The 27,750-nt window shown below is 39.9% G+C and overlaps 1 protein-coding gene across 2 annotated transcripts in view; it reads right to left on the bottom strand.

The window, feature by feature from the left end:
* Positions 1 to 27,750, bottom strand: part of CKAP5 (cytoskeleton associated protein 5) — a 54,069-nt gene that overhangs the window by 11,850 nt on the left and 14,469 nt on the right. Inside the window, exons 5-32 of one of the 2 annotated variants that reach the window (XM_064462584.1) lie at positions 27,419 to 27,590; positions 24,606 to 24,735; positions 24,224 to 24,327; positions 23,735 to 23,848; positions 23,362 to 23,466; positions 20,864 to 20,953; positions 20,596 to 20,760; positions 19,651 to 19,779; positions 18,561 to 18,743; positions 17,501 to 17,608; positions 16,207 to 16,317; positions 14,783 to 14,875; positions 14,000 to 14,185; positions 13,434 to 13,528; positions 11,994 to 12,051; positions 11,785 to 11,910; positions 11,313 to 11,449; positions 10,982 to 11,156; positions 10,383 to 10,496; positions 7,743 to 7,871; positions 6,903 to 7,097; positions 6,126 to 6,261; positions 5,239 to 5,324; positions 4,009 to 4,134; positions 3,166 to 3,315; positions 2,592 to 2,795; positions 1,193 to 1,328; positions 181 to 374 (exon numbers count right to left, since the gene is read on the bottom strand). In XM_064462584.1, coding sequence (XP_064318654.1) covers positions 181 to 374; positions 1,193 to 1,328; positions 2,592 to 2,795; positions 3,166 to 3,315; positions 4,009 to 4,134; positions 5,239 to 5,324; positions 6,126 to 6,261; positions 6,903 to 7,097; positions 7,743 to 7,871; positions 10,383 to 10,496; positions 10,982 to 11,156; positions 11,313 to 11,449; positions 11,785 to 11,910; positions 11,994 to 12,051; positions 13,434 to 13,528; positions 14,000 to 14,185; positions 14,783 to 14,875; positions 16,207 to 16,317; positions 17,501 to 17,608; positions 18,561 to 18,743; positions 19,651 to 19,779; positions 20,596 to 20,760; positions 20,864 to 20,953; positions 23,362 to 23,466; positions 23,735 to 23,848; positions 24,224 to 24,327; positions 24,606 to 24,735; positions 27,419 to 27,590 — 3,751 coding nt within the window. Of the gene's footprint in view, positions 1 to 180; positions 375 to 1,192; positions 1,329 to 2,591; positions 2,796 to 3,165; positions 3,316 to 4,008; positions 4,135 to 5,238; positions 5,328 to 6,125; positions 6,262 to 6,902; positions 7,098 to 7,742; positions 7,872 to 10,382; positions 10,497 to 10,981; positions 11,157 to 11,312; positions 11,450 to 11,784; positions 11,911 to 11,993; positions 12,052 to 13,433; positions 13,529 to 13,999; positions 14,186 to 14,782; positions 14,876 to 16,206; positions 16,318 to 17,500; positions 17,609 to 18,560; positions 18,744 to 19,650; positions 19,780 to 20,595; positions 20,761 to 20,863; positions 20,954 to 23,361; positions 23,467 to 23,734; positions 23,849 to 24,223; positions 24,328 to 24,605; positions 24,736 to 27,418; positions 27,591 to 27,750 lie in introns of both variants that reach the window. The other variant, XM_064462583.1, reaches the window with a different exon arrangement.

Below are 27,750 nucleotides of genomic sequence, written 5' to 3' on the forward strand. Positions count from 1 at the left end.
TCTTGGCACCAACAGCAAAATGTACCATGACCAAACACAAGCAAAACGGTGCTAGTCCCCTACAAAAATGTAAGGATTTGAAACAAAACAAAACAACCCCCAACCAACCAACCAACAAACCCCCACCAAAAAAAACCCCCACCAGACCAAGCCCAAAGAGTTATTTCCAGTTACACTCACATTTCCAATCAGCTTGAACACTTGGTCGCCGTGAACATTATAGACAGTCACAATGGTGTTCAGTGCAGCATTGCGCACTGTGTTGTCCCTATCGCCAATATGAGTTGCCATTTCTTTTAAGGCTTTCCCTGGACTTGGCTGGCATACGTTCATGCCATATGATTCAACCAGACATCCAAGCTCTTCCAGGCATTCTAGAGGAAGAAAGTGACACAGGCACATTCAAGTTTTAAGCTGCTGGGAAGAGAGCCCTCCCAATTTCTGTGTTGCTTGCACAACCTGAACATTCACTCTAGAGAAGTGTCAATCATAATGGTGATGATAGATATATTCGGTGATTTATGAGATGAATAGTAAACTAAAGGTTCACACTACTTCACACAAATAGCATCTAAAAGCTGTCAGTGATCCCTATACCCTTCAAATATTTCCCATTACCATATATGAACAGTGTTGCAGTTAACTTCATATCTAGGTAGTTGACAGTTGTGAGCTTCCAATGCTATATTAGGTATATATTATAACTTTGTGGTTATACCAGAGTAAGATATTTTCAAGGCAACTAGGGAGATGTTTGAACTACAAACACCATAACAGAAATAATTTCTATAATAAAGTGAGACAGATGTACAGTGTAGAAACATTTATTTCCAAAGTCTTGATCAGATTAACTGATTCCCTTGGTCACCTGGACAATAGTATTGTCACTGTTCTCCCCAGTACTGTTTCACTAAGACAACAAGCTTACTCAAGGGAGACACATAATCTTAATGCTGATAGCAATTTAACAGATTGCTCATCTTTGGAAGGTACAAAGACACCAAAAGTAAAAAGCTAAATGATACTACTTTAAAATCCAATCCTTTAAACACTTAAAAGCATTTGCATAAGACGCTATACCTAGGCAAATCTCACATTCCGCCAAACGTTACTATGCTGGGTTTTTCCAAGATGTGAAACGAAGCAATTTTAAGTACTTTGCAATTGCCCAGTTCATCATGCCATTTCCCACCTGCACGCTGTTTGGAGTTTTTGGATTTTGTCCCCTCCATGATGAAAGTGAACATCTTGCTGGCTGGATAGATGAGACACATCCGGTTCAGAATAGCGCGTACATCCTTGCGGATGACATCTTTTGGTTCTCCTACCTAACGGAAAATTTAAAAAAAAAAGGTGAAGAAATACAGAATATTTTAAACAGTCTCACGATACCGTCAGTTAGTCTAAATTATGTTAGGAATGCCAGAATTTTTCTCAATGCAAAACCCCTTTTTGGTAAATATCTTTTAAAGGTGAATATGCAATCTAGAATCATAAGGGTCTTTTCAAACTGAAATGATTCTAAGATCACCAAGTCCAACCACCAACCTAACAATGCCAAGTCCACCACTAAACCACATCCCTAAGTGCCACAACTACCTGTCTTTTAAATACTTCCAGGGATGGTGACTCCACCACTTCCCTAGGCAGCCTATTCCAATGCCTGACCACTCTTTCAGTGAAGAAATTTTTCCTAATACCCTGTTCTAAATTTCCCCAGGTGCAAGTTGAGGTCCTTTCCTCTCGTTCTATCACTAGTAACTTAGGAGGAGAGACCAACACCCACCTCACTACAACCTCCTTTCAGGTAGCTGTAGAGGGTGTTAAGGTATTCCTTCAGCCTCCTCTTCTCCAGGCTAAACACTCCCAGCTCCCTCAGCCGCTCCTCATCAGACTTGCCCTCCAGACCCTTTACCAGCTTCACTGCCCTTCTCTGGACACGCTCCAGCACCTCAGTGTCCTTCTTGTAGTAAGGGGACCAAAACTGAACACAGGATTCAACGTGCGGCCTCACCAGTGCTGAGTAGAGACACGTTCACTTCCCTACTCCTGCTGGCCAGACTATTCCTGATACAAGCCATGACGCTCTTGGCCACCTTGCCCACCTGGGCACTGCTGGCTCATGTTCAGCTGGCTGTCAACCAGCACCTCCAGGTCCTCCTCCACTGGGCAGCTTTCCAGTCACTCTTCCCCAAGCCTGTAGCGGTGCATGGGGTTGGTGTGACCCAAGGGCAGGACCCAGCACTTGGCCTTGTTAAACCTCATCCAGTTGACCTCAGCCCATTGATCCAGCCTGTCCAGGTCCCTCTGCAGAGCCTTCCTACCCTCGAGCAGATCAACACTCCCGCCCAACTTGGTGTTGTCTGAAAACTTACTGAGGGTGCACTCAATTGTCAGTGATCTGGATGAGGGAAAGATATTAAACAAGACTGGCCCCAGTACTGAGCCCTGGGGAACACTGCTGGTGACCGGCCCCCAGCTGGATTTAATGCCATGTTCATCCCAAATATTGTGAATATTACAGTTTTTTGATGGTATGCTGCTATATCCCACATGAAAAATAAGGGTAGTTTCTGTACAATGAACTGTACCTTTAGGATAAGATATGGGATGAAAGAGGATGCTTCATTTTCAGTAAGGTGATATTCTTCTTGACTCAGCAAATTGAAAAGCAATTTAAGGTATTCAAGTGCTTTCATCAAAACACTTGTGTTGGTATCAAAGAACCGCAGGGTAAGCCATTTCAATATCAGATCCAGGCAGCTGATGACTCCGTCTTTTTCAGTCTCCAAGTGCTTGAAGAAAAGGAGGGAAGAAAAAAAAAAAAAGAGAAGAACAGAGGATAAGGAAAAGCTATGCCTTATAAGATGATCTACATTTATTGGTTGATTCCTAGAATCTCAAGTACTCACTTTTAACTTATACAGCTTTTGGAAATCCTAAGAGAAGCCTCCAGTGAGGAAGTTTCTTGGGAGAAGGGGAAACAATACCAACTTCATCATGCCTCTGAACATTATTTCTATACATGTTAAGGTTTCAACTTCACAGAACAATAACCCCTGGGGTCCTCAGAGAATTCCTACTCAATTTTAATTCAAACAGAATGTTTAATAGCAGAGAATAATTCTAAAAAAATGTCATCTACTACCACAGATCCAAACTCACCTCAATCATAACAGCCAGTGCTTTGTTGTGGTGCTGAAAGTCTGCATGAAACATCTCATCCTGAAGCCATTTGGCCACACAACTGGACATTTGAGTTTTTAGCTGCTCAATATATTCATCACGGGGAGTAGTGAAATTCCACTTTAACACCTGTAAGACGGAGCATTTGGAACTCAAACCAAGCAATACCTTTTCTTCCTGAAAGAATCTGCAAATTGCATCCCTTTTAATTCTGCTTTAGAATCTGTTTTCAAAGTCTTCTCGTTATAAACAAGTAATGGGACAAATGCAGTGGTGCTTGCTCACCTTGGCTTGTGTGAAAAATTTTCCCTATGTGAACTGGTTATCTTTAGGCCATTATCTTAATTATTATAACTTCAAGTGGTTGGTTTTAACCTATAGATAGGCCTATTTACTAGCAAGTTACAAACAGCACGGATGGTTTAAGTAATAGAATTCCCCTACAAAACACAAGCTTGATAAGTGAGGCTGTTCAAAATTAGTATATTAAAGCATTTACGCTGTATCCTAGAGCTTCAAAATTAGTCAACTCTTTTCAGTAAAAGCTTGACGATACTTCAGAACTGAAGACCATCTCTTGGAAGTTGTAAAAAGGCCTTTGGCTTTCATGAGTGTATAAATACACAAAATTTGGAAATCAGATTGCCACAGTAAAGCAGATATTGGCCCGTGAAAAGTCAACTGAAGAACTAGATAATCAATCCAAGGGATGGACAAAGACTAGCACTTTTATGCCACAGCATGTTTAATTCTAAATTAAAGAAAAAAATAATGCATTCAAACTCCTGAAAAAACTTGTGAATACATTCAGATTTTTCTCACCTTCAGACCCTTCTCATCTTTCATCCTCTGTTCTTTCCCATTTGGGACTATGATAAAAATAGGACCCGATTTATCATCATCTTCCTTCAAATTAGGCTTGCTTAGCACTTTCTTCCCCTGTACACCCTGAAAAAAAGCAAGGTATTAACAAGCAACACAAGACATATATGCCTCAGTCAATTGCAAGCATTATAATACCAGCCAACCTCATGCTGCCCATCTGTACAAGAGCCAGAGAAAAGCTGGAAGAATAATGTTGATTAGAATTTTAAAAGTATGTGCTCTGCTGCTGTGGAAGCAATACCCATGACAGTGTGTGCAGTAGTACCCTGTGAAATATAGCACATTGCTCAGCCAGTGTGCTAGTCACCCACACGCATCCCTTAAAGCCAGTGTGGTACCTGTTTGATAGATTTGCTCTTTGTCAGACTGGTACTGCCTTTGCTGAGGCTTGTATTAGTTTTGGACAGGCTGGTATTGCCCTTGGACATAGTGCTGTTAACATCTGACTGCTGTAAATAAGCCACAGAAAAGGCTCTGTTGTTAGACAGCTATTTGCTCTTAAGGGTTACCATTCCAAACCTCCTCATGCATTCGCAACAAGGGCATTAACCCTAGCATCAGAGTTTTGACAGAATACATCGACTTAGGCAAATCTACAACATCCTTCAAGGTTTGTTCTGTTCATTCCTGGCATGAATCTGGACCTACATCAAATGTTCTCGTCACAGCACTACCTCAGGCAATGGGACTGTAGAACAATTTCGGGGTTTTTTTGGTCTTTTTTCTTCCTTTCTTTTTTTTATTTATACATGTAGGACAAACTTTAAAGTTAATAGCAAAAATTTATTGTAATGCAAAACAACATAAAAACCTAGCCACAAATTCAAGTGTAATCAGTTGAGATTAGTACGCATTTAAGCATCTTCCTTTCCTTTTTGCACTTGTGATGGGGAACATTTTAGCCTTCGTACTATAAAGAAGGGCAAGATTTCTTTTGATACATGTATTCAAAAGTATAACATTAGAACTGCAGTGGTAAGAATGAATTCTCAGCAGAACAAAATCAAGGAGGCCAAGCAAGTTTAGAACATAGACTGAGCTGCTCACAAAACTGCATTTTTGACACCACAGACTTTAAGGGCTATACACTTCTACCTAGAATACATTAACAAACTACAGCTATTAAACTTCATAGAACTGACTTCATACAAAATGAAATCAACATACCTTAGCTTTAGAGGACACTCCTCCTGCTTTGGCTTTTTTAGGATCAGGCTTGGATTCCATGGTATTGGACCCTGAATCCTCAGCAACTGCTGGAGAAACAGTAGACCATTTCAGACTACCAGCAAGCTCATTTTAGGTCAGCAGAGTTTTCCATTTTTAGGACAGAATAAAAACTGTTCGTGGATACAATATGCTTATCATACACAGAGGTCTGAGGATTTCAGACCCATAACAGAAGTTTCTTAAATTCTACATTGGCATATGAAGTTTTCATAATTAAGACCATAATATTTTAGCAAATTTGTCATTATCAAAACAATTTAAAAATGCACACACACACATATATATACTCTGCAGGCTAACGCCTAGAGCTGTAGTTGCACCCGGTTTGAGCAGCCAAGCTAGCACCAGCAGAGAGATAAGGCAGGACTGCTTCTTCAGATCACCTGTCCCCTAATACCGTTACCCTCTCTTTTATGTCAGCACAAGCATTCTGGTGGCCCCACAGTGAACTGTACTGAGGAAGCAGTCCAGATAAAAATGTTTTCACATTAATTTCTAGAAGTGTTATGTTAAAATCAGATTAGTGTTACAAAAACCCCACCCCCCTCTAGTCCATGGGTTTTAGCTTCAATGCCAAGTAGCTATTTCCAAAGAGCAGCAGACAGATGGTCATGTGGAAAGGAAAAACCCTCCTACATTGGATGTTGACTCAACTGCAAGTAAGACCAGATCTGCAGACAGAACTCACTAGATTACAAAGCTATTTGTAACCCTAACTATCCTGAATTCCTTTCCTTCTGCTAAGTTTGTTTCTTCCTCCGGCATGTCAAAAAGCTTCAAAACCCACCTTTCTCAGTCATTTCCCAGAATGTAGGAGAGGTTACCTGATGCAGGTTGGAATTTGGCTGGAGCTGCTCCCCCTACCACTCTGGAAGGTGCTTTAGCAGGAGGAGCTGGTTTGGCTGGCATGTTGGCTTTGGCTTTCTCAAGCATAGCCAGTACTTGGTCTTTGGAAGTGGGCTAGAGAACAGAAGGGGGGAACAGAAGTGATATATTTGGAAAGATTGGTGATACTGATTACTAACACACGCACAGATAATGACAATGACAGTACATTAAAAAAAAGCTATTCTGTTTAGCATCTTCCTCCAGGACACTTATCTGAAAACACTGATGTTTTAAAATATTTCTGTTCTGAGATAAAAACATCTTTCCGTTAAGTTTCTTCTGGCCTATGGGAAACATGTGAACCAGACATCGTTCTAGGTGATCAACCCTGTGATGTTAATGGAGTGCCCTAACAGTGATTCAGCACTCAATGGTCTATAAGATACACCAAATTGCTAGAAGCCATCTTAAAGCACGTGTTCAAAGGCACACAGTTGGACACTAACTGGTATGGAAGCTCTCTGCAGGCAGAAGAAAAGCAGAGCTAATAAATGCCAAGCTCCTGAAGTGATAAACCTGTGGTGGCAGTAGTATTTCTGAAGCAGATAAAGCTCTAACTCGCAGCATCCTGATACTATTTTCAGGCCCCCTGAAAAATATTCAATGCAGACAAGCTTACATGACTCAAGACAGCATATCATAAGATTGTGAATCTGACTTGTTAATATCCACTCATTCAAGGTCACATTATCTAATCTTAGCAACAGAAATACCTTCAGCTTGCTGGTGGCTTTTGCCATCTTCTCAAAGCCAAGATGCATCATAAAGAATGGCAGGGCATCCTGCGCCTTTTTACGCACATCCCCATTTCGATCTTCAAGGCAGGAGTACAGGTGAGGCACACACAAGAGTAGGTCGGAAGGAACAGAACGGAGGGTAGGCAACTTCTCAGCCAGCCAACCAAGAAGCTGAAAGGAAGTTTTAAAATAAAAGTTTTTGAAGAAGCACTGACAGTGCTCTATCAGGCCACAAGAGCCTGAATAATAATCCTTCACATACCTCTAAGTAAATAGGAGAAAAAAATCCCACCCCAACCTTTTGCAGATAAATATTCTTAACCAACAACTTTCACGTCAGCAATTTAAAGAGTTTTAAAAATTAAGTACAGTATGTTAATACGCAGCTATCTTAAAAATTGGCGCCTGGTCTCTTAAGACTGTGCAGGCTGTTTCTTGCTTTTGAAAGTAACATCAGAATTCTGGCTGCATTTTATCAGCCTCAAATATATTAATGCCTCCACTTCAGCTCTAGTCTTCATTACCGTGTGGTTAATTTGAGGGACAACGCACTAGCTCTTAAAATGCTGATCAAAACAGATAAAAGTTTCATTTTGGAGGCACTGAAATCTGAATGACAGCTATCGTTCAGGAAGAAAGCTTATTATGAGCCTTTTGGGATTTAACAACTTTGTGTCATTAAGACAACACAGCTACTTGTTTACTCATGTAACAGTAGCATTACGTTATTTCAGTCTGCATAGATAAACATAGCCCATAGCAAGTAGTGTTATTTTGATTAGACAAAACCAAGAAGTTTACTTAACAGAAGCCTACCTCTTGCCTTAGGAAAGGATTTTCTTTCTTGAGCTCCTCAGACAGGTCTTCTCCTTCCAACCACTCTTTCATGCCAGTTTGTTCAGCCCAGGTGTTCACAGTTGCTAGTGCAGCAGCACGAACATTGTTCTGTAGCAAGAACAAGATTTAAGAAAAATAATCCTAAAGAGGGGTCAGAAGATTACAGCAGAAGAGGCAATAGATTCATCCTTCCCATGAAAGGAAAAAGCTTCTGCATCACACGCTTTGAAGTCTCTTATTTTTATTTGCTGCTTGAGAAATCTAAGATTCAGAGAATTCAGTTTTAGTGATGGTATTAGCTCCAGGAATCACTGAATCAGACACTACACTTATCTACTATCATTTTTAAAAAATGAGTTTAAAGAGGGACAAATGGTATCTTTAAAAGCACTTCATACCTGCCACTGTTCATCGATCAGAATTTTGGGAGTCTCCTAACTCTCAAACAAGATAAAGAATAAGGTTAGGGATTTATTTAACACTTAAAACAGACTTAGCACATTCATAAATCAAGGAAAGTGCATTATGGATCTTGTTATTAGGGCACTCTGAGGACACACATGAGCAAGAGTCAAGTCAAGAACAGGGGAGGCCTCTAAAGCCTACCAATTTCCATCTTTAGTGTTTTGGGGTATTTTTTGTCCGTCCATCCCTGTCCCCCCCCCAAATAAAATTTAGAACAGCACTCTTTTTTGAAGCAGTTATGTCAAGTTACAAGAAGTAAGGTGGAATACTTAACAACCATGGTTCTTCAAAACATTACCAGTATAGACATGACTCCATACCTGTGGCTATCTCCTGTAGGCTGAATTTCTGAGGCAAGCTGATAAAGCTGATAATATAAGAAACTAATTTAGCTTTCGTATGAACCAATTTTAAATGCAAAGGTAACATCCAGGCACGTGTCTAAACAGGAAGCGAGGATGCTTGCAAATAACTTGTCTCATCTTTAATCTCATTGAGGAGAAGAAACAAGTCACATGCTGCAGGTAAATAGATGCTCATCAGCCTCTCTGATGAGGCCTTGGTTCCCACCACCCAAACTTAATCTGAGAACCTGTATGAGGAGTCGCTAAAGTCACTTGGTTTATTCAGCCTGGAGGAGAGGAGACCGAGGGGAGACCTCATTGCGGTCTACAGCTTCCTCACAAAGGGAAGGGAAGAAGCAGGCATTGATCTCTCTTGGCCACCAGTGAGGTCGGGACTGGCAGGAAGGTGTGCCAGGGGAGGTTTAGGTTGGATATTAGGAAAAGGTTCTTCAACCAGAGGGTGGTGGAGCCCTGGAACAGGCTCCCCAGGGAGGCCGTCACGGCACCAAGCCTGACAATGTTCAAGAAGCACTTGACAGCACCCTCAGAGACATGGTGTGAATTTTGGGGTAGTCCTGTCCAGGGACAGGAGTTGGACTTGATCACCTTTGTGGGTCCCCTTCCAACTCAAGATTAGAGTAGACAGAGAGAGTAAATTAAATTTGTATTCAGTCATGCTACAAGCTGTTGATTTTCCTTAACTATTCAGTGGGTCTGCTATCAACATTTCAAAGTAGGGCCCAAAAAGGATCCTCCTCACCCTCAAAAACTCTAGCAACTGGATAGACGGGGTAAATCTTGCAGTACCTCCAGAAAAGTTACTATTGTAACAATGCTTGAATGAGTAGAATACAATCCTCTGTCAGCATTATAGTGCTTACAAGTAACATTGGTATTATGCATTTTAGTAACAGTACAAGTTATTCACAGTTGGTCTTATCCCTTAAACCGTATATTTAGAACTGAAGGGAGCTTGCCATTTCCTCAAGATAACTGGTAAATAAAAGAAGAATCCAACTTAATAATGTAAAATCTCAGTTCTCTAAGACTCTCAATTAGAAACCAATTTCAACTAAGAGTTTTCATTCAGCCCTAGGACCAGTCCTAGTCCTTCCAGAGCTTGGGACAGGTAGATCTAGTTTCTGCTCTTTTTCCTACTCACACTGGAGAGCAGACACATCTGAAGTATGCCACCTCTGATAATTGCCTGTGACTTCTGGCATAAGACATTGGCATCTTCCCAAGCCTCCTTCCCACATTGATTCAAATAGCTCTTTCCCATGCGCCTGGCTTTGATTTTGACATAGCATCTTGACAAGCTTGACACTGACATTATACAAGCTGCAGTGTCAGTTGTGAGTGTCCTGTATCTACCTACAGTTCGAATGCCTCCTAACACACTGACACGAAGACAACAATGTACACTGTAATCCACACCGATACGCTAAAAGAACCCAAGTTCCACAAGCAACTTTACCATGCAAGCCTGATTAGTGTGTAACGTAGTATATTGTCAGCATTAGAAGTATGCGTACAGTCACCACATTTCATTTGAAAGCTGAATTATAACACTGACTGGGTTTATTCACAAGCAGAATACATCTCAGGCAGAATGCATGTTCAGGCACACATCCACACTTGGATAATACTTTGTAATTTAGGCAAGAACCTTTCAAAAAATATTGTAAAAGTTTCCAAAGAAGTTTTAACTACCATACACCTCTCAGAAGCAAGTCCAAACAACAATATTCTCAGGCATAACTCAGTGAGCAGCAAAAAGTAACGATATCTTGATGAGCGTCCTACCTACCTTACTGTCTCCTAGGACTGTAATGACAGGAATGCCCAAATTTTTCACGTGCTGTTTGATATTGGGGCCCATTGCTGTTGCTAGCTGCTGAAGAATACTCAGTGTTTGTTGCACCTGCACATAAACAGAAAGGCTTCAAACAACACACTGTTACAACCACATGCGCAAAACTAAGTCACATTGGGGAAAAGTAACACTGCTGTACACCTAGGCTTTCAGAGTGCCTGCTCAATTACATCTATTCCAGACCTCCGATTTATCACATGGATAGAGTACAGAAGTAATTTTTATCTGAGTAAATTAAAGTTCAACTAAAAATATTTTCAAACAATATTTTCACTTTTCAAACAATATTTTCAAACAATATTTTCACTTTTCTCACAAGCACAGCAATTATTTAAGCAAAGACAAAGGCAAATATTTATAAAATATTTATAAAAATAGGCAAACATATGATCTAGAAATATACAGTTCGCTGTGTTCCAACTGTTGATTTCATGATATTCTAACAAACTGAGTATTAAAGATTCAGAAATCATACGTAGCTTATCTTAAGTTCTAAGCTGGAAACAGCTGAAACAGGATTTTGAACAACATACCAAGATTTTATTGGAGTCATTGAGACGACTCTTCAGAGCAGCTGCAAGTTCTCCTATGTTTGGCTGTATGAACTTAGCATCATTTATTATGCTTGTCACTTCATCTAGACCTTCCTTTCTAATCTTCCAGTTTTTGTCCCCAATCTTAGACACCAGTTCAGCTGTGATCTTATCACTAAGAGAAAAAAAAGGAAAAAAGCCCATTTTTTAGTTGTGTCTTTTAGTATTTGAGTGCTCTAACACCACAGATTTCTGCTTAGAAAGTATTTATAAACACTAAGTTTTGAATTGCAGGGGAAGTATGTCTTCAGCTTGTAGAATCCAAACCTACCCAATATCTGTTCTTGGCAAGAGATCCACAGCATCATTCCCAACATCCTCCTGTTCCTCTTCCTCACCATCATCTCCACCGCCCCCACTGTGCCTGGAAATGCCACGAGTTGGGGCTGGCGCTGTCTGCCCTTGCATCTGCAAGCAACACAAAAATCAGAAACAGTTATTTTACAGTTTTCCATTTGACATTAAAAATAAAAACATTTGTGTGATACAAACGCGCTGTCCTAGGATGATAAGAATTCTAAGACATTATGCTATTCAAACAAAACCAGAAACTTTTTAAGTTCATCATGAGAATATTGACAGAGCTAGACATAATGAGTTTGCAGCTGCTTCTGTGAGCAGTCTTAAAAACTGGTTCACTTACAAAAATGCAGGTTAGACCACAATATCGCTACAGATTCCAGCCACTGAAGTTTCCAGGTAGCTTTAATGACACTTGGTAGTAAGAGAGCCACGCTTCGTACCTTTTCTAATTCTGCATCTATCTGGGAGAGAAGGGCTGGCTTCTCATCCTCAAAAAACATTCGCAAAGGAGGTCCCACATAAAGATACATGACACCCAGCAAGGTAATGGCAGAAGTCCTTATAGCCTGTAAGAAAGAGGATAAAAGCGTTCAGTCTTGAAATTAAGGATTGATAATAATTCAGGATTAAAGTTTTAAAATTTACTCACTGGGTTAGTTGCAGCAAGAGCCGTCTTCACATTACTGATGAAAGCTTTAACATTCAGTCTGTGGGAAAAAGATATTCTCCGTAAGTAAAACAACACGGGAAGTACCAACAAGAAAACAACTGCGCCGAGAACAGATTCATACCACTAACTTACAGCAGAAGGTATTTGCACTTACAAAATACTATCACAGGTACAGTGTAGATGGTAGCTATTAAAAAAACTAATAAAAGAGATCAATTTGGGGAATAGCCTACTATGAAACTCAAGACAGTAAAACATAAGATAGTTTATATCGAAGAGTGCTATTATTACAGCTGGAAAGTTTCTTAAATGACATCACCCATAAGATTGCTAGGACTGAAATCCTGAGGGATGAGCCTAGAATCATTTCAAGCACCTCAAACATGGCTAATAATTAATGTGAGGCGTTTATTTTAGTTAGTCTGTCTCAGGATCTTCCAGAAAAACGCACAAATTCCAAAAAGAAATTACCAAGAGAAAGAAAGGAAGGTTTAGATTATTGAATCTTCTATACCACCACTGAATTCAATAGAAGAGAAAATAGGCAATCACGGAAGCTTCCTTTGTGCAGCCTCAAACACTGGTGTTCTAGCATCATACATACACAGATTGCCCTGCTGGAGAGACACACTTTTTGGGGAATTTACTGAAGAGCTTATTTTCCAGACTTAATCAATGTTACTATCGATTTAATAGCTGTGAAACAACTTGGACAGGCATAGTAACTGCCCAAGTAGTCAAATAAATTAATATTTGAAGTCTTCACTGCTTAGAAACTTTGTTCTCGGGAGTAAGCTGTATTACATATGCTTGACCACATTCAGTTAAGAGCCACGTGATTAAAAATGAAGTAATGCTATCCCTAGTTCTGATGGAGAATACATTTCTTATCCTCACAGCACCAGATACAATAACGCTATTTTGTGGCCTAAAACTTCATCATGTTATCAGCCTCAAAATTTCTCCCAAGGAGAGTAATAAATATGCTGGTATGTACTGGTCTGTAGGCTGTCAGGTTCTGGTTTTTTTTTAAACTATAAAATGTAGTGATCCATTTGGGTGCAGGTGCATCCAAGCAGAGCAGGAACAACAGGCATGCAATACCACAGCTCCTTGCCCAGCCCACTCCTACAGTATATAAAGTTTAAAGAAAATGCTCTTCCGAGAAGGGTGAGTGATAAATAAAGCACCGAGTAGTGTAATAGTATCCTACCCTATTAGTAATGCCAGATACTTTTGTTTATGCATTTAGAGCTAGAAGAGCACCCGACAGCACTAGCATCAGAGTTTAAGGAACAAGAGTTCACATGCACTTGCAGCCACCCCCTTCAGATCAATTTGACAGATAACAGATTCTTAGTCCTAGATTAGAAACATTTTCATTCAAGTTTCTCTTAGCAGTTTATTTAAAGGACGTACCCAGAAAAGCCAAACTCTTTAATTGCATTTGAAAGCCAGTTCAAAGTTTCTGACTGATTTTTAGGATTCTTTTGAGAGAAAGCCATAGCCACAACCTGGAACAGAGGAAAGTTAAGTGTAAATTTTCACTGGCAAACCAGGTGGCAAAGCACTATAACAAAGGAGAGAAGACACCTGCAAAAAACACAGGGCATTGCAAGTGACCAGAAACAACTGATGGAACATACAAGGAAAAATTCGTTGTGTCACTGTAGCAGAATACAATTGCAACTGAAGTGAACCAGAAGTTCCTGAAGTACTTAAAGGCAGCCAGAGATATCTTTATGATGGAAGTCTACGTGCTGTGGCAGTATTTCAGGAAAATACTGATTTACTACTCTCTAATTCTTCTTTTGGAGGAACTTGTATTTACATTTTGCCTTAGGAGGTATCTTGAAAGCAAACAAATCACTTTCAAGCAACAGAGAAAGATCAAAGATTTAGGATTTACTCCTCAGATTGAAGAAACATATCACATAGTATTTCTGATTTTATTTACTGGAAGAATTCCTTTGCTCTTCACTTACCTGCTCAGCAGTCCATGGCAACTGGCACGCCTCTGCTATCGCTGTCATGGCTTCTTTCGCATTACTCCCACATTTCACATCACCAACCTTGTCTACCAGACCATCCAGCACAACCTGTGCTGAAGTCTTAGAGAAGTTTCCTTTCTGCGCAATCAATGCAACTATATGCAGTTTCATCTGCATCACCTGGAATGCCCATAACAGCAAGGATGTTACGCCTGTCTTAATGTATTTTAGACCAAATTTTTAATTCCATATATTTATAGATATATAAAAAAATTAAAAGTGCATTTGTGGGTAAACACAAATGGATACACAAAATACAAATACATATTTTGTGTGTACACACAAATGTGTATATACATTTGAATATACAAAAGTGTTCAAACAGTTGTGTACCTAAATACATATTTTATATACACACACTTGGATACATACAGTTTTGTGTTATTATACACACAAATTGCATGTACACATATTTTTATATCTAGATGTTTCAAATACTGGGCAGATGTTCTCTACTTTTAGAACTTACACACATCTGCACACTTGTGTATGCATACATTTACATCTAGACAGCTTCAAATGTTGTCTGAGTCTCAATCATCAAAAGAAAAAAAACAATCTAATTTCAGAGCTTATATTCTCATTGACTACAAATACAACTGTGGTCGTGGTGCTAGGACTGTCAATGACACATGCACCTACAGCCTCTTAGTTGGAAACACAACTTACAGTAAGTAACAAAAATGGACTGTTAATTACTGAAGGATCATGTAGTACCTGAAAATTTGTTTCTTTCCAGCCAGGTTTTTTGGCCAGCATTCTTACTAGTGCTTGACAAGGCATTTCACTTCTCTCCATAAGCTCAACAGCCTAAAGGATAAGCATAAAGTTAGCTAGTGGGTCACAAGTGATACAGAACCCAAACAGAAGTTACCTCAACTGTCCTGTAAATACTTTACTGAACTAAGTTGCAGAAATTCTCAGCATAAGAATTTACCTGAAGGGCCTTACTACAAGCCCCACTTTTACACGGAGCCCATTTTACAGGTACTGAACCAACATTCACGTTCCTACACTTTGTATTTTGTATTTAACAAGTGTCCTCACAACCACCATTGGCCATTCCAGCACAGGGAATTTAACACTTAATAAAACAAAGACAAACAAAAAACCCCAAACAAAAAAAACACACCACAAAAAACAAAAAACCCAACCCCCCCAAAAGCCATGCACCATAAACCCCAAAACACCACCAAACCCAAGCTGCCCTTTTTTTGTCTGTTTAAGGTGAAGTATATCGTGTACCCTTCACTTTGGAATGCTGACTACACAGCAAAGATTAAGCTTGAATGTAGTCTAAATTACTATTTTACTTATTGTTAGGCTTATCCATTCCACTGAACACAGTAACATCTTTACATTTGAATAAAGCTGACTCCTGCAGCAGCATTTCAAGTGCAGCCAGTCACTGTGTCATAACTTCAGTTAGTGACCTTTTCCATTAGAACATTAAAACTCAATCACAACTACAATGGCGCAGTAGTATCAACTATTTGTACATATACAGTTGATGCCATTTTGAATGTGAACTCTCAAAGGTCTTATAACAGATACCAATGGAAGAAAGCCAGGCTTCACATCTGAGTGACCTTTTGAGTCACCTTTGACCTCTGAGTGATGTTTTTCTTGTTTGTGACTACATGAAGCGCTCACCACCAGCTGCTAAGACTGCTGGTATTGTTTAAAGCTTCAAACATCAACCATTTGCCAAATGAAATTTTAGTATTAAAATCAATTGCTGCCTAACATGCAATCAGCAGTGACTTACTTGCAACTAGTTTTGCCCAGTCTTCGCAAAACTTCTAGTTTACACCTAGTTATCTTTGAGTCTAAGCTGTAGAATTAGTGTTTAAGAAGATCTCTATGCATCTTCAACCCACAAACAAATATTTTTGCAAAAGCATAACTATCTACATGAAACTAAAAGGCTTACTCCACTACTGTTATGGAATAAAAGCCAATTTAAACCACATAAAACACTTGTCTTTTGCAGGTATTGTTGAATTCATTTGAAGTGCTGACATATCACTACTACTGGTATGTCTTCTAAAAGAGTTACCAGGCCTAAAAAGCTGAAGAAATTATTGCCTTCTCGCTCTTCCCCTACCTGCCTCTCTTCTTACCAACTGCTACAAATTTACCTTCTGAAACTCCTCCATGCAGGCAAGCCTCTCTTTCCAGTTACCACTGTCCAACTGCTGGATACAAGAAGCTGGAAGGACAGCAGCAGCTTTCTCTTCACATACTTCTATCTGCAGACAGATCAGCGCAAGGTTAACATCCCACTGTATCCCTTCAGAGATGGGCAGCAGCCTTAAGGACAGGTAATATACTAGAATGACGCTTGCACTGCGTGCATTTAGTCTTCTGTTGTAGGTTGAAAGATTGTGTATGGATTATCGTTTAGGAGCCTTATGAATTTAGGAAGCTGCTACACTGTACTGAAACAGAAGAGTAATCCCTGAAAAGTATGACAAGTTGTGCAGATGGTCAAAAACAGTCCTGTGTAGCCACTATCTACTTATAAAATCAAGCAGAGGTAACCTGAACTTTGAATGATAAATTTTGTATGAAGTCTAAAGCATTCACTGCAAAGAATCACTGGTGGATGATGGTGGATGGGAGAAGATACATCTTCTGCATCCATTTTAGCAAAATGAAGAATTCAAGTTTAGTGTGTGAAAAGTGATGAAAACTTCCCTTGTTTCACTGCTGTCTGTATCACCTCCAGGAAACGTATACTAATTTTCTACTGTATAACTAGCAATATAAACTGGATACATAATGGAAAGTACTCATTTTAAGTGATACTCTACAGATAACTGACAGTTCAAAAGCCTTGCAGATGCATCTAGGAAACCTGTAATAGCTTTTTGTTACTGTGTGACCTACAGATAGCTTAGTTTACCTGGTCCCCTACCAAGAACAAGATAGGCTCAATTAACATGCAGAATTTAATTGTGTTCTTGAAGCATAACTTAATATGAACAGCACAGAATTAATTTGCATTAGTTCATTTAATTATTACTGTATTCTACTTCAGATTTCAATGTAAACTTAATAGTCTATTCTCGGGCTTTTAATACTAGATACATTCAGCAAATCATGCATCCAAGGTTATGTATTAAGTACTCAATATCGTTACGTTTTTTCCATCTGTTCTAGTTCAGGGACAACATGATATACACTATTATAATAGCATGATTTGATGTTTACCATCTTGTACAGCCTGGTACCGACAACAGCCAGAAGAACAGGTGTGTTTACCAGAACACACTGAACACTCATTTTACTAGTTATGTATTCCAATATATTATTTTCCCTTGTCCTAACAAAAAACAACCCCCAACTTCAGTGAAAAATCCTGTAGCAGCTGGCTGACCCAAGCTACTTATACACAGGGCTTTGTATTTCACAGAACAGCAGAATACTCACCGAGAGCTCCGATTCAACAATTTCTTTGGTCTCGGGACCCTTCTTGCCTTTAGCCCCAGCACCTCCCATACCTGCAGCTGGTTTGCCTTTCTTGGGTGGGCCACCAGACTAGAAAGAAAATGGAGAAGTTAGCCAAGATCAAACAGGTCTCTAGTTCATCGGATACCAAAAGTACTGCTCTTTTTTCACACTTCTACATTTTCATGTCAAAAAAATACCTCTAAGTACCATAACAGCTGCCAGCAAAGAAACAGTTTTCTGATAGAGCTTATTTAATTCATATGTTGCTTTAGGACTAGCAGGTTTTATAAAACATGTAGAGTACACAGGGACGCACAAGACAATGACAGATGAAAAGGAAACGAATGTATGTATTTGCTACAGTTCAGGAAATAATGACTTAATCTATATATTCTCCTATGGATACTGAGTAGATATAGAACTTGTGGCTGGTGTCTCTTTTTCAGGCAACCAGAGCATGAATCGATTTTTTCAAAAAAAATACAACCAATTGTACTATTCACTTCCAGGTTTCCCACCTGGAGAAGTGGGTAGGGTATTGCAAAGACTCTCTATAGTTCCACTTAGGAAATTTTTTAAATCCAAATAATAATTTCAAAGTAGTAAAGGCTAATCGTTCAAATTACTTATGGTAACAAGACAAAAACAACACTGAAGATAATACTTAACATTAAAGTGGTAACCTTGCTAATTATAAGAGGAGACTTTGACTTCAGCCAAATATTACTGTATCACCACAGGGCACGTTAGTGTTACAACATCTGAGGCTCCTCTAAACGCCTCCAGTGGTCTATCACTATTTCAATATCAAAATCTGGTATTAAGACATAAGTGACAAGACAGCTTGCATCATTAAAACCTGATATTTCTTCAAGTACATTCTCAGAAAATCCCAGATTTTTTTTTTTTGTTGGGCTCACCTAGTCCTACAGGAGGACAGTGATACCTCAGTGGAAGGTTATTTTGCCTTCAGTAAATAATTATTTGATGCAATAATAGACAACTGTGATTGTCAGTCAATCTCTTGGCAGTCTCTTACCTTCACAGCAGGTGCTTTTTTCAGTGGTCCTGGTTTGGTTGCCACATCTTTTGTTTCTTTATCTCCACCAGTCCCTGAAAGAGCTGGGGTCTTTCCAGTAATAGGCTTGTCTTCTTTTTTCTCAGCAGCTCCTCCTGTCTTTTTACCATAAGTCAGCTCTACCTTCTCAGCACACTCTTTAATCTGAGAAGCAGTTAAGAAAAAAAAAAGGGGGGGGGGCGGGCAGAGAAGAGAAAAAAAAGAAAAAGCTATTTAGCTGCCATAATTGGGTGTACATGGTTCCTACAACAGCAGTGGCTCAAGCTTACCTACTCTGCAAAAACCGTGAGGAGTTTAAGTTTTTTACTTCACAAAATGTTATCCTGTGTTCCTTACAGTAGTAATGTTAACCAGTCAATGGCATCAGCCATCGCTGTATTGCTAGAATAATTTTCTTATAAATGCACTTCATTTTGAACTACATATTGAAAGCAGTGACACCCCCCCAATACTTAGAGATGCTCTAAAGGCTAATTCTTAGCACCTTTAATGATAAAATCATCATTCAAACACATCAATTTATGCAAAAGAAAGAACACTTTGTTGTTGGAAAGTAAGCCTTTAATACCAAGTCCTGTCTAGTAATATTGAATTAGACCACGTGGTTGTGACCTAAAACCCTAAACTTCGTTTGGTTTTGAACACTTTTTTGTCTGACACAAAACCCCACATACAACAAACCAATAACAACAAAAAACCCCAAACAACCCAACCCCCAACCCAAACCTCACAATCCACCTCATAGATAACACAGCCTTGAAGCCAAACAGATACTTTACATAGAAATGAAAAAGTGCAAAGTTAACATACTAATGAATTTTAGGTAGTGGAAGTCAAAGAAAAGATGTTGGATAACCTGGCAAGAAATAAAGAAGTTTTCAGATTCCCTGCAACATCAGTAACTGAAGTTCTTAAGTAAAAAATAAATTTTTCCAAAAATCTGTACCGGAAGTCATTAGCTAAAGCATCCTTTTTAGTCTTCTCTAGCTTAAGACACATCTTAAATGGATAAATGGAGCATTTTTCACAACATTTATGATAACAAACTTACCCGATCAAGCTTTAGTTTGTCTACATCTGCTAGAAAAGGATTCACAGCTTTCTCTCCAGCCACTTTCAAGGCAGTACCTAATGCTTCAAATCCAGCATCCCTTACTTCAGGAGCAGAATCATTGATATGCTGCAGAGAAAGACAACATATCATGACTTGCAGCTCATACCTAGACAGATTGCTAAATTCATCTTCTATATAAATCCCCTCCCCCTTTTAAAAAAGAAAAAATCTATATCTACTAAAGAATAAACCTTAGCATTCCACTGCAGAAAGAAAAAGGTGGTTGTTCAATTCTGTTTTCCTGTGTACTGATCAAGTCTACTGTTTCTCAGATATAGCCAGTTTCCCACCTTTGGGTCTTTCACACAAGAAGCATTCATGCTTTAATAGATAATGCAACACCATGAAAGTTCGCAAGGAGTTTGAAGTTCTGCAACCCTGATCAAATCTCCATTTTTGAAGCCAGGGATATTTCCCGTAACAAGGAAACTGCTATTTCGCAATGAGAAAAAAGTATACATTGTTATTGTTTACACTGATAAATGCTCTAGTGTAACTGCAATGTATGAATCAAAGATGGTTCTTTTATTCACATAAAGTGATATGTAGCAGTCCAACAAAAGCCTGCTAGAAATATCTGCAAGAAGCAAGTGGCACAGTGCCCAGAAGTTTTATAGTCGCATATCACTGTCTTAATCTAGTATAAACTTGGTGAGTCATCAGTTTCAGAGAAGCTAAGAAAAACAAGACTAAACTTGTACCATGACTGACAGTCATCTTCAAGTTTGACATCAGTCAAAACTGACTCTGATGGCTACACAGCCCAGAACTACTCTTTAGTCCTTGCACTACCAGAAAGGTCTTTCTCCCAAAACAACCAAGTGCTTCATAACAACAGTACTCGAGTCAATGCCAGAGAAGTACCAACTCCTCCCGCTTTACCTTGAGAAGTGCTGCACAAAAAGGTTTTAACAGGCTTTTCGGTAGAGTAGAAGGTGTGCAGTGACGGAAGCTTCTTGCAATGAAAAGGGATGTTTGTTGCTTAATTGTTGGGTTTTTGTTGTCCATCACTGCCAACACATCTTCACTTATGTTCTGCAGTGTAGTCTACAGTGTTGGATAAAGAAGTCATTAGTTTCAGTAAAGTAAGAGAAAAGGAAATCAAAATTAGAGACCAATTCTCAGACAATTGGAAAATTGTCATATTTACTGTAAGAAAGACTGCATCAATTGCCTCCTGCAGCGCCTGCACTACTTGAGGCTTCTTCTCTTTAAACTTCTCCAGGATTGTTGGAACAACCTATGGAAAAGGGAAAAAGAAACAAAACTAAAAAGTCAATTCACTCTTCACTAATATAACTGGAAAGCCTGATGGTCTGCTTCCTGGCATTTTGTGGAAAAGCAAATAATGCAAATGCCCCCTTCCCAGGGTATGCAACAGCAGTATGATCTAGCTTATTCTGGATGATCTCCAATATTGAATTCACTCCAGTCAGCCTATTAACAAATACAGGTTTGGGTTTTTTTGAGCAATTTCATTGCAAAGCTAAACAAAAGATAGATATACAAGTTCACACAATTACAGATAAGTACTCTGGCTCTTCTGCGGTAGAACACTGAGCAATAGAATGGAACTTAAACAATTTCAGTGCTCTTTTACTATAAGAATCCCAAAGATACAAAACCTGTCCCCTCCTCCCCAGCTTCCTGAAAGCACTCGGCATGACTCATTCAGAAGCCCTCATCTGACCCACAGCTGACAAAACCATGGTTCTAAATTAACCTGAATTCTTCTTGGAACGATATTTTTCAGATCTATCACCTTGAAAAAGCACACCTGACACTAAACTATGCTATACTGGAATTTCACAGCAGTTTATTCCCAATTTAGCTGCTCAGTCACTGTCGAAAAATAAAATAAGTAAATAAAAAAACTAAAGGAGGGCGAAGTGGATCAAACATTCTTATGTGCCAGTAATATGAGCAGCTCCATTTAAGTACCGTCTCTGTAACAGTAAGAACTTCTGTCAGTGAGCCAGAAACACGCGGAGCTTTTAATGGTGGAAATCAGGCTATTTTCAAGATTTTCATAAACATAACAGTTCACAGTTTGGAAGCAGTCTGATGTCTTACAGAAGTTATAAGCTCTTACATAATACAAAACAGATTTTCCACAGATAATGCTGACTATGAGATCTCAACCCCTTGCAACACACAGTGACCTAGGCTCAGCTGGCATCCTTTGCTGGGTCACAGCTTGCAAATTCCCTGTTCACAAAGATTTTAGCACTAAAAAAAACCTTCAGTTAATACAGAACAGCACCATAAAGACCCTCGTATGTGCTACTGCAGGTGCCTGACACCCCTAAACCCTTCAGAGAACAAAGTCGTAGGAAGAAGATATTTAAAATCGGTAAGTCCCCATTTTAGAAATGCTGACAGTTAGAATGAACTTTTTTTTAAACATGGAAGTTAGAAGCTGCAGCCTATGTAAGACAGGGAGGGCAGGAAGAAAAGTCAGTCCAGGGCTCCAAAAGCAGTTATTTGGGCCACATGCATCCGATTACAGCAAGAAGTATGTTTGATTTCACTACTCTTGTTTTAACAGACTGCAGACTGTAACATTACAGTCTTATAAACTCTACTAGTTAAATATAGTAATCCCACAATTCTAGGAACAGTTCTATCTTACAAAACTTCAAGTGTCTGCTCTCAGGAGAGGTCTGCATCTTCTTTACTAGTAAATGAATCTAGCAAACAAATCAAGTGAACTGGTAAAATGAGTGCTGAGACTATGCAATTCATAGCTGCCATTACAGTACTGAAGAAGTCATCTCAACACCATTCGCTTGGTGACCATGGAGCTATACCTTTATTTCAGAAGCTCAGCTTTTTGAATACTAACTCTTAAAGGTTAACCCTCATCATTACAAACACAAATCAAGTGTAAACAGATGTAAGAATACTTCTTACAACTACTGTCAGCTTTCAGAATGAAAGAGACTTTGTCCAAACTGTTGTTCAGAGTTCAGGAGACATTGTTTCTGAAGCAGTGAGATTCGGTAACCCTCCAATTCATTGCAAAGTATAACACTACTGGCAGCCAGACACATCAGTTCTCTCTGTCTCTAAGCTCTACCCCCATCACTCTTGCTTATCACAAGAAAAATTTGATGGAGCAGCTTAAAGAACACAGCAACAGAGACTTGAGAAACAAGTGAGATAACTGCAACTAATTAAAAGTTCCCTTTCCTTCCAGGGACTGGTTAAGCTTCCTGTATTTCCCAATATTAGTTGTTGGTAAGAGAAGAGTAGCAAAGGAGAACAGAGAAACACAGAAGCTGTTTTTTCCACTGTGGCCTACAAATGCATTTCTGTGGGTGTATCTCCAGGATGAGGTAATGTAAATAAAGTTCATTTCATGGCAGAGTAATTGAGAGCTGTCTTAGTACAGACAGTTTATTGCAGTAGTAATCTTCATGTTTCTGAATGTGAATAAACAAGGTCATTTTAACCTTAAGCTGCAAGAGATCTAGGCAGATACGTCCCTGCTTGCTCCATTGAGGGGCAGGTAGGCATTCATAATTGTACAAAGAATACCTTTGACAAATACCAATGTTTGACAGGAGGAAAAAAAGAAAAAAAAAGAAAAAAGAGAGACATGTCCAGCATCAGTAAAACCAGAAAAAAGTACATACTCTTACTTACATGCCCTGCATACTGTCCAAATTTCTTTCGGAGGCCAGCAGCTAGTCCAGCAAGGCATTTTGCAGCCAAAGCAACTAGCATAACATTTGTATCCTTTCCAACAACCTGAAAAAAAAATAATAATCAAACCAAACCAACAAACCACAAAACCCACAAACAAGAAAACAAAGTTAAAGACTGAAAATCCAAGTGTCAGAGACACGGAAAAATTTCTTAGAATAGTCAGCAGGTCTCAGTTTGGGTTATTTCCACCACTGCTCCAGCTAATAATTTTCTACTCATGAGTATTATCTCAACTGTTACTTTTAAAGTATAACACAAATAAATTACAGAAAAGTATTAAACCATATCTGCACTCAGTTTTATTTATTACCTTTTTGAGAACTTTCACCAAGTCTGCATAGTCTCCTGATTCCAATTTGGGATTTTTCACCAGCAGTTCAACAGCTTCTAGAGCTTCTTTCCTTTCTTGCCACTTTTTTGCTTCCTGCAGAGCAAATAATTTATATTCATTTGTAAACACAAACAGTTCTAGAGAAGCATACTGGCCACAAACCATACATTTTAAGACTTAATTCTACCCCGAGAAAGCCAAAGTCTCCCTACAGTTCAACGTCAATAATCACAATGAAATATGAAACACAGTCCTTTCCCAGGACATACCTCAGCTCCTTAAAATTAGAGCTTTCTTGCTGGTAAATAAAATTTGGAGACTTGTTTATGTCAGTCTATATTTTACTTACACTAATCTGTTACTAGCCACGTAGTAGTAAAGAATTCATTGCAGAATGCCAGTAAGTCTTAAGACTCATTAGCTTCACATGTCATAGAATTAACCGGTAGTATTTAAGTTTATGCTTACTATTTTCTCATAGAAGTCTTTGGGAAGCTTGGAAAGAATTTCTACAGCTTCAAGCAACTCATAGGCATCTACTTGTGGTACTGCTTCTTCCTCACCATCACCTCCTGCAACCAGAAAAAACAAAAATATAAGCAAAGTGACAAATGAGATTTGGATTACAGCACCACCTAATGCTCATTGTTTAAGAAGTACTATCAGCAGTTGTGATTTTGTTATTCCAAGGGACAGACAATCTTTCATATAAAGTTTTCACCCCAGGCACATTTCCTTGTTGTGTACTTTGCACTAGTTTGAGCAAAAGGACCTTTACAATTTAACACATTCTTTTACAAATATACTGGTCATATACTTTCCAATGGAGTTCAGACATTAAATAGTTTACCTCCATCTGCATCTCCTCCAACTGCCTGCTGCTGCTCAAATTTTGCTTTCAGCTCCTGTTGGGAACGCAGGAACCTGGTCTGCTTAGGAGCAGCTGAGACTTTGACCCATTCTTCTTCCAGTTCCTTTAGCTGCCAAAAGGGAAGAGAATCATCATATCAGAGACATGCTGCAAGACAAGCAACACTTCACAGAGAGCAAAGGAGTTTTCCCATTTCAAAGCCAAGAGAGCACTACCTTCCAAGTTCTTCTTTCTGCCCTCAAAGTGGTGACCTCCCATTCACTGTTCAGAAGCTTTTGACAAAGTAAATCCACGGAACACAGTATCATCAACAAAGATATCAATGTAAAGCATTTACATAAGAACAAACTGTACAACAGACAGAATGGTGTGCCCCCTCTGTAGATGCTTTAAAATAAAAATGGCTGAGCATGAAAGAACACCTTTTGTTACAGCCATGCTATTATTACACACTAGAACTAAGATGAAACAAACATGTTGAGCTACATTTGATGAGACAGTTCAGGTTTTTTTACACCATTCCTTTTTTTCAACAAGTTACTGCTTTCCACCTGAACACAATTAACTCAAGTGGGTAGGAGGGAAGAATGCATAAATAATTTATAAAGCCTTAAAATAATTGAATAGCTATCTATCATAATGTAATGCCACTTCCTGAAGTGGAACAGTCACATCCTGAGCATCAGAACAAGTCTGACGGGCTGCACAGAGGAAGAAATCCCAGGGAAAAAAAAGAAAACTGAGAAGGAAAATGGTTGACTTGAAGGTTTTCAGTGCAGGGATCTTTTATAAGGGTAACCATTTGCCCTCAGGTTAGGTCTCCAAGGTATACAGCTCTCTTCCTTAAATCCTCTCTTCAGTTTCAACACAATGTTTCCCCCTGCAACTTCACATATATTCAGAGCAACAAAACGTCGTCACTATTTCTTTACAAATAACAAAGAGGCACTAAAATTTTAGGTAAAGTTACAGGAAGCTAAAAAAAAATAACCATTGCTGTTACTGAAAAATGCCAGCTTTGACTTTAAGAATACCTAACACCACAGGATGAGGGAGGGTGAGCATGGAAGTGTTTTCTCAATCTCGGTCTTGACCTTCTTCACCTCGGTCTTTACCAGCACTGTCGGGTCCCAGGCTTTGGGAACAAAATTGTCAGTTGATCCAAACACCGACCCACCATCGGTGAAGGAAGAGTTAGTACATGAATTACGACAGGAGCTTGACCCCCACAAATCAATGGGCCCTGACAACATCCACCCGAGGGTGTGGAGAGAGCTGGCTGGCACCATTGCAAGGCAATGATGCAATCTCCATAATCTTTGAGAAGTCACGGAGAACGGGGGATGTCCCAGAGGACGGGAGGAAGGCAGATGTTACCCCTATCTACAAGAAGGGCTCGAGGGAGGATCCGGGTAACTATAGGCCCATCAGCCTTACTTCAATCCCTGGGAAAGTTTTGGAACGAATCCTCCTGGGGGCCGTCACAAGTCAAATGAAGCCCGTGATTGGGAAAAGCCAACGTGGCTTCACTAAGGGCAGATTGTGCTTGACAAACCTGGTGGCCTTCTATGACAAAGTGACTTGCCTGGTTGACATGGGGCGGGCGGTGGACATTGTCTACCTGGACTTCTCCAAGGCCTTTGATACGGTCCCCCACAGCCTCCTCCTGGAGAAATTGATGCGTTATGGCCTAGACAAGGGGTCTGTGCAGTGGGTGGGGAACTGGCTGACAGGCCGCACCCAAAGGGGGGTGGTAAATAGCTCCTTTTCCAAGTGGCAACCTGTCAAAAGTGGCGTCCCCCAGGGATTGATATTGGGCCCAATGTTATTCAACATCTTTGTAAGTGATCTGGATACCGGCATCAAGTGTAGCCTGATGAAGTTTGCAGATGACACCAAGTGGGGAAGTAGACACTCCAGAAGGGAGAGCTGCTCTGCAGGGAGATCTGGATAGGCTGGAGGAGTGGGCCAGCAAGAACCTTATGAAGGTCAACAAGGGGAAGTGTAAGGTCGTGCACCTGGGAAAACATAATCCAGGAGTGCAGCACAGACTGGGATCCACCTGGCTGGAGAGCAGCTCTGTGGAAAGGGACCTGGGGGGCCTGGTGGACAGAAAGCTCAACATGAGCGAACAGTGGCTGCTGCGGCCAAGAAGGCCAACAGGGTGCTGGGTTGCATCAAAAAGGGCATCACCAGCAGAGAGAAAGAAGTCATCATCCCGCTCTACTCAGCGCTGGTCAGGCCACACCTGGAGCACTGTGTGCAGTTCTGGTCCCCGCTGTACAAAAAGGATGTGGCCAGGCTGGAAGGGGTCCAGAGAAGGGCCACCAGGATGATCAAAGGACTGGGAAGCTGCCATATGAGGACAGGCTGGGAGAGCTGGGTTTGTTCAGCCTTGAAAAAAAAGGAGGCTCAGAGGGGATCTCATCCCCATGTACCAGCACTTAAGGGGCAGCTACAAAGAAGATGGAGACTCCCATTTTACACGGAGTCCCATGGAGAGGACAACGGGGAACGGACACAAGTTGCTCTTGGGGAGATTCTGATTGGCCACCAGAGGGAAATTTTTCACAGTGAGGACAGTCACCGTTGGAACAATCTCCCCAGGGAAGGGGTTGACTTGGCCATGTTGGACACCTTCAAAAGTCTTCTGGACAGGGTGCTGGGCCATCTTGTTTAGAATCTGCCCTTCCTAGAAAGGTTGGACTAGGTGATCCCTGAGGTCCCTTCCAACCTGTGATTCTGATTCTGTGATTCTCAAATGTTTGGATACAGAACTACTTTCTGCTTACCTGAACAGAATTTATATTCTGCAATGGAGGTCTCAGGGCATCCCTTATCCAACGGTAGATCTCCACAGCAAGGAGCTTGGCTTCATCTCGAACAGCCTTTTCCCGAGACTCAAAAAGTTTTGGCAACACTTTGATGATTGGCTTCAGCAAGATTATTTTTGAACCAAATTCACTGAAAGTTAAAAACATGGAACAGCATTAGTGTCCAGGTAGGAACCATGGAACAGCATTAGTGTCCAGGTAGGAACCATGGAACAGCATTAGTGTCCAGGTAGGAACCAGCGAGTGATCCACAAATAACTGATTAAAAAAAAAAAATTATGAAATGCTTC

Source organism: Phalacrocorax carbo, chromosome 10, assembly GCF_963921805.1.
Source record: "Phalacrocorax carbo chromosome 10, bPhaCar2.1, whole genome shotgun sequence".
In the NCBI taxonomy this organism is placed as follows: Eukaryota; Metazoa; Chordata; class Aves; order Suliformes; family Phalacrocoracidae; genus Phalacrocorax; species Phalacrocorax carbo.